The 6,609-nt window shown below is 39.0% G+C and overlaps 1 protein-coding gene and 1 long non-coding RNA gene across 2 annotated transcripts in view; one reads left to right on the plus strand and one right to left on the minus strand.

The window, feature by feature from the left end:
* The first annotated feature begins 410 nt into the window (after nucleotides 1-410).
* The window catches only part of LOC116704065 (uncharacterized), a 17,027-nt gene continuing 10,828 nt past the window's right edge, over nucleotides 411-6,609 (plus strand). Inside the window, exon 1 of the mRNA XM_032539270.1 lies at nucleotides 411-776. Coding sequence (XP_032395161.1) covers nucleotides 534-776 — 243 coding nt within the window. The 5' untranslated portion in view covers nucleotides 411-533. The remainder of the gene's footprint in view (nucleotides 777-6,609) is intronic.
* LOC116704074 (uncharacterized) lies at nucleotides 4,321-4,854 on the minus strand. Its single transcript, XR_004335580.1, has 3 exons — nucleotides 4,710-4,854; nucleotides 4,467-4,601; nucleotides 4,321-4,377 (listed from the first exon to the last, which is right to left on the minus strand). It is a non-coding gene; the product is annotated as an uncharacterized LOC116704074 (long non-coding RNA).

The raw sequence follows: 6,609 nt of genomic DNA on the forward strand, positions 1-6,609 counted from the left end.
TTCTTTTCAAAACGAAAATCCGTTGGCCGCTAAGTACACGGACCAGATAGATAGATAGATAATAGATATTTATAGATCCCCCAAAAAATGGGAAATTACGGTGTTACAGCAGCACACATACACGTAACTTTTAAATGTTTCTGAAACTGTGTAATTTTTCATCTTATGATCATAAATGACCTGTAACAGCAAACGAGACAGTGAATAGAATGCTATTTTCATATATATATATATATTATTATTATTATTAACGGAGAATAGTGTCAAATGATTTTCTGTTTTTATCTGTGAGAAAAAAGGATGCATGGTTCTATAACTGTATTGTGATAGTTAAACCTAATACTTAAATCAGGAATCTGGTATGCCCTCTTTCTCTCGGGGGAATGTGTGAAGTCATTCCAGAAAGGATTGCAGCGTAGGCGGTTAGGTACGGCCCACCCTTTTCAACTGCTAATAAAAGACTCGGCGTGCATCACTGGTAAACAGAGGACCAGCCAGTCTACAGATACTTTGCAGATTCCAGACTCACCGACATGGGAGATAAAGTGTTTGGCCAGGCTCTGCTGACTGAAGCCGCCCGTGGGGATGCAATTATAGATATGGGCCCGGACAAGTCTGTGCTCATCCTCATCAAACACTGCCAGGATATGAAGAGACAGGAAACGCGCCTCAGGATCATCACTCTGGTCTTGCTGCTCAGCTGTACCGCTCTGTTCATTGTTGCCATCTCTGCTGATTTATGGAAACATGGAAATTCTGGATCTAGCGGACAAGAGGTAAAGTTCCAAAACGTTTTATTAATAGTTATAGGCAGTGGTGGAATAAGTACATTTACTTAAGTACAAACTTGAGGTACATGTGCTTTACTTGAGTCTTAACATTTTCTACTTCTACTCCACTACATTAATCTGACAGCTTTAGTTACTAGTTCTTTACACATTAAAAAAATTGTAAAATACTGTGTTTTATTACCCCAACCAGGGGTGGATTGGCCATCTGGCAATTCTGGCAAATGCTACATTTTTTGTTAATGTGGGCCGGTCAGATTTATTTTTTTTTTTTAAATATACAAATAAATTGTCTTTACAGCCTGTCAGCGCATAGGACGGAATTTAAAACCAAAGTTGGTCTTAAAAAAAAGGATTAAAAAAATTCTAATAAAATATATCAGATTTAGGCTACATTTAAAAAGGTTGTGTCCACAAGTCCAAATTAGTGCTACCTTAATTCAGTTGCACATCCCTGTAGCATAATTATAAACAACAAACCCTCCAGTCCAAATATATTTACTCACTGATAGTGTTGGGAGGAACGCGTTAAAAAAATAACGCAATTACAATTACAGTAGTGTATTTTGCTGTACTCGGTGATATAACGCATTACTAATTAAATTTGGATAATATTATACTAGTTATAATCTCAGTACCGCGAGTTACAACGCATTTTAACGCATCATTAAAATGCGGGAAAACAACACCGGGGGGAAAAAAAAGCCGTGATATTGTAAAATGAGATTTATTTTGTGAATATTTAGTTAACAAATACATTTCCATCAGTTGTAGCGTCACAGTGTATTCTGTGTATTGATTTAACCAGGGAGCTATTTGGGGTGTTGTAGGCCTACCCTGCGTGTAATTCAGTTGTCAGGTTGGCGGAGGGATATGAGTTGATACTGAGGCATGTATGTTGAGTTTTGAGTTGTTCGGCACTGAAGGAAGTGTGATTAAAGTAATGGACCAAGTTACCGTCGAAGCTGTCTCCGTGCTCTTTCTCTATCCACGCCTCGAAAGTACTAATATGTAATCACAACTAGTTAATAGTTAACGCAAACATATACTAGCGTTACAATATTATTTACTGTTGCTGTATTCGATGGTTGAGGTGACTGCAGATACATTTGCGAGATGGATATTATTTTCAGGAGTTATTACGCTGCGTTGAAGCGAGCTGTCCCGTCTCTGTTCCCGTTGTCAGAGCCAGAGCCAGAACCAGAACCAGGGACGGCCGTCTCTGTTAGCTTACCGGTAGGCTAACATCTGTGTAACGGGTACGTCCGCGCGGACAAGTGTGTCCGAGCTGCTGACCGATAGAAACATGTCGGGAATTAATGGTGAGGCTTGCTACACGTAAATATCATAGCATTTTATCAGCCGTGGAGAGTAACTCTGCCTGTAGAGAAATGGCTTCGACCGTGTCTTTTACTGTAACCCTTTACTGTTCAATATGTTGCAGTTTTACAAACTAGAAAGTTAAGCTTGACGGGTATGTTTCGCATCTGGCGTCTCGCGTTCATCTCAGTAAGCTAGCAAGAGTACACAACAGACAACTTCCGTGTAAACTACTTCAAAATAAAAGCACTTCCTGTGACGGGTCGCAGTAAAACTAAATTATTGTTAAATAGTTGCCCGCTAACAATTTTTGGTTCCCAGAACGTTCTGGGAACGTTCGTTTTTGTTGTGGGAACGTTCCCTGAAGGTTTGTTTGGTTGTAGTTTGGTTGTCTGCTGGTTATTGGAAGGTTTTCTTAACGTTCCGGGACACGTTGTTTTTGTTATCGCGAACGTTTTCGGAACTTCTCCTAAACTTTCTCTAAAGTTACAACCTTTAGAGAACGTTAGGCGAACGTTCCGAAAACGTTGCAACCTTTAAGCGAACGTTAGGGAACGTTCCCTTAACGTTGCAACCTTTAGAGAACGTTGGGAACGTTCCCTTAGCGTTGCAACCTTCAGCGACTACAAACGGTCTCTCTAACGTTAGGGGAACGTTCAATGTAACCATAACGAACGTTCCCAGACGTTAAGAAACCTTCCAATTAACCAGCAGACAACCAAACTACAACAAAACAAACCTTCGGGGAACGTTCCCAGACGTTAGAAAAGCTTATTCTACTAACCTTTAACAACACCCATACTCTATGTTGTGTATGTATGTACTGTAAAATACCCACTACATACATACAAAAGTTATATTAGTAGGAAGGAATGAACAGGCAAACTTGATGGCATTTCAACTTAATATTCAAACAATGAAAAAATACACAAAGATAAGGATGTAGTGTAATGTAGTGCACGATTGCATAAGATTGTTGTAAAGTGTGTGCAAAATAATCCTAAAAAATATAATAAAAAGTTAAAAAGGGGCTCCATGGCTCAGTCCATCTCAGCTGGCCTATAAAGAAATAACAAAAGTTAGACATGTAATACTAAGAAAGGAACACATTAACAAAAGATTTTTTTGATGACCTTTTATGAACATAACCAGAAGAACTTAAATTTACCGTCTGTGTGGCAAACTTCGACTTGCCAATCAATCCCCGTTTCGCAGCAGTCTGCGCAGGGAAGTTTTCTGCAGGCCGCTAGAGTAGAAGTCAAAATGAAGTAAAGTTATAAGTCAAATTAAAACTCTTGTCAGCCAAGCTAAGCATAATACTAATGTGAACATAAATACACTGTCCTGTTATAACCCTGCATACAGCCAGGTCCTGGAAGGCTTCTTGGTTTTTGTCTTCAGTGCAAGCTGTGACTGTCTCAGGACATCATTCGTTGCATCTTGCCGCAGCATGCGGCGTGATGGCATCACCTCCAGTCAACCACCGAGGGTTGAACAGAAAAAGTGCTGTAAACATATAGTAACAGATTATGCATACAGTGTAGACTTGTACAATCCATTTTGTAAGAGAAGTCAGTTCATTTAAGAATTAGATTTTATGCAATTAATAGTGTTTGTCTTAGGGCAGAACTATGGCCACTCAATTCCATATTGTTCCTCTCTCCATACTACACACATACATACAAAAAACGTGAGCCTTCAGTCTTACCTCTCATTTGATCTCCATGTCTGAGCCACCCTCCCCTGTGTGAGTTCTTCTGTTTAAACACACAAAACGTTATGTACTCAGTATCCTTGCCATTTAATTGTATTTCATTGCAAATGCAAAATCAAAGCAACTGTACCTTCAACTAGGTCCCAGATGAAGTGGCAGTCCGTGGTTGGGTCACTAAAGACTCATCCCGCTCTGGGCAACCAGCCGTTTCCCTCTGGCGTTGATACATATAAAAATAAATAGATTGTTTTTATATAAGATGAAGTGATAGTTGCCTGCCATGCCATTACAAAATATGAACCTATCTTTTATATTAGACAAAATATAATAACAAAAACTTACATGCGGTGGTGAGAAGTATATCTGCTGAGCTGAAAAAAGACAGAAGAGACAAACATCAGAACAATCACATGATATGCACCATGTTGACTGTCTTGGTTCCATGTTAAAAATATGACTGTTTTAATATATGCATGAATACTCATTTTAACTTACGACGGGCTTCCAGACGCACACTCCGTCCTGGACAGTTTTATCGGTCTGCAACAGATTCATCTGTAATACAGGACCATATAGTGTGTACCCATTGCAAAATCTGTGATTTAAAATATGTGAAAAAATGTAGTCTATAATAAAGGTCTTACCATCGCTTGAAGAATCTGTCATGAACCTCCTTGGGCGTCGGCGCTGCCTTTTTTGGACACTTGCTTCATCTTCTGTCTGGATGCTGGACGTGTCCCTCAACCGCCGTCACCGGTCCACAGCTTTGGCGTAGAAATCTATGTTAAGAGAACATTTGTGATCCAGTAGTGCAAAAAAAGAAGAAAGAAAAGCAGTTCCATACAGAGAAATTATTATTTACATATAGTAATAGCAGCAATAGTTACCTGTACACAGCCATATTTTTTAACTGGATATTTGGCCCCGCTGCTGTTGGGCAAATGGCGCCTGTGATTGATTGGAGCAGAGGGAGGTGACATGGAGCTCCAGTAGAGCATGAGCAGTCTCATCCATCTTCTCCTGCCTAAATGTTCCATCCGGATCATCTGAAATAACGATCATACAATTTGTACTGATTCCAAAAAATTTAAATGTATACAGTCAGTGTAAACATTGTACGTGACACGATTTCGGCATTGTACCCCAGATACTTTGTAATGGGAGCCACAGCATCCACAAAATGCATAGTGTAAGCCAGTACTGCAGCTGTGTCGCAACACATTACGTACTCCCTTGCTGTATCTTTCACTCAGCTTGCTGATAACTGGCTAAAGTGCGTTGCAAGATGGCTGCCGATCTACCTGGACTAAGGATTTTGATTATTTTGGCTTTATTTATGTACTGTACTACACTAATTTAAAAAAGACCGAAAACGGATATCTTATTTGTAACATAAACGAAAGCATTTTAACATGATTACACAAAACATACAATGCAACAAAGCAGAAACGTCGTGCACAGCAGCAAACAAAGGGAACGATATATGCAATCCATCTAAAGCACAACTCTGGCCTCGCCCTTTTGAATGGGAGAGCTAGGGCCCTTCTATGATAGCATCAAAATCAACATTTTTAAAACACTAAGAAGGCTCGACACAACATGAAACTTTACTCCAAGTCTCACCTGGGGGCTCAACACATAAACTCAGCATTGAGAACATGGTTTGTGCACAAATAGTTTACTAAAAAGAAAAGATTTGGAGCAGCTCACTGCATGACTAGCATAGCACAATGGCGGACGACGTTGAAAAACTAACTAAAGTTAGTTGTTGACTTCAGCCAAACTTTTATTTTTGGTCAACCTGACAAGAACCGGAATATAACAAAGCCATACGAGGGAAAGAGTTTAATGTTAAACCACAAACCCTCCCATTACAACCACAAAATCATTTAACTGCAAAGTATTTTTTGCTTACCTCTCCGTGAGCCGTGAAGCGTGGTCTTGGTCCTGTAGCTTTCTCTTCTTCTAACGGAGGAATCGGTCTGCTCAGAGCAGCGCCCCCTACTGGTGGGGGGTTGTAACGGTTAGGTTCAAACTGAATAAAGAAGTGAATTATCTTAGTTGTGACAATCGTCCCATTGATAGATTCCTCTTTTAAGTTGTTTCACTAAGACAGTTAAAAAACCGAAGTCAAGCACAAAAGTACTGTTTTAAGCTAAATTGATATCAGCCTTAAAATAAATGCTATGCTGTTTATCTTTCTTAAATTTTATAAGTCGAATCATTTTTGAGTGAATAAATCAAGTGACAGCAAACCATGCTACTTCTAACTCAGAACAACCAAAAACAACCAAACGGGAACGTTGTGTGAAGGTTCGGCGCAACCTCAGGGGAACGTTACAGTTGGTTGGTTCTCTTAACGTTTAGAGAACGTTATAACCAGGAGGGAACGTTCCCTAAACGTTAGTTTTGGTTTGGTTCGAACGAACCTTTAGAGAACCAAAAACTAACGTTCCCTAACGGTTCTGTGTAGTGGTGGGTTGCACTTTTTACTATCAACTGTAAATCAAATACTGTAAATAATGTAAATAGTGAGTTTTAATCACTCTACAATTGACCATTTCCTTGTGTTTTAAACTGAACAACATGAATTTCTTATGCAAGACAAACATTTTTAAACAAACAACTGTGCAGTACTTTTATATGAGTATTTTCATTTTCTCCTCCTTGCCTATTGTACATTTTACTTATTTATTTTTTATAGCTTTAGTTACTTTGCATATTCATATTATTTATACAAAATATTATGAATAATCTATGATGTATTAAAGTGGATAAAAAGGAGAC

The sequence above is a fragment of the Etheostoma spectabile genome, chromosome 16 (genome assembly GCF_008692095.1).
Source record: "Etheostoma spectabile isolate EspeVRDwgs_2016 chromosome 16, UIUC_Espe_1.0, whole genome shotgun sequence".
Lineage (NCBI taxonomy): Eukaryota > Metazoa > Chordata > Actinopteri > Perciformes > Percidae > Etheostoma > Etheostoma spectabile.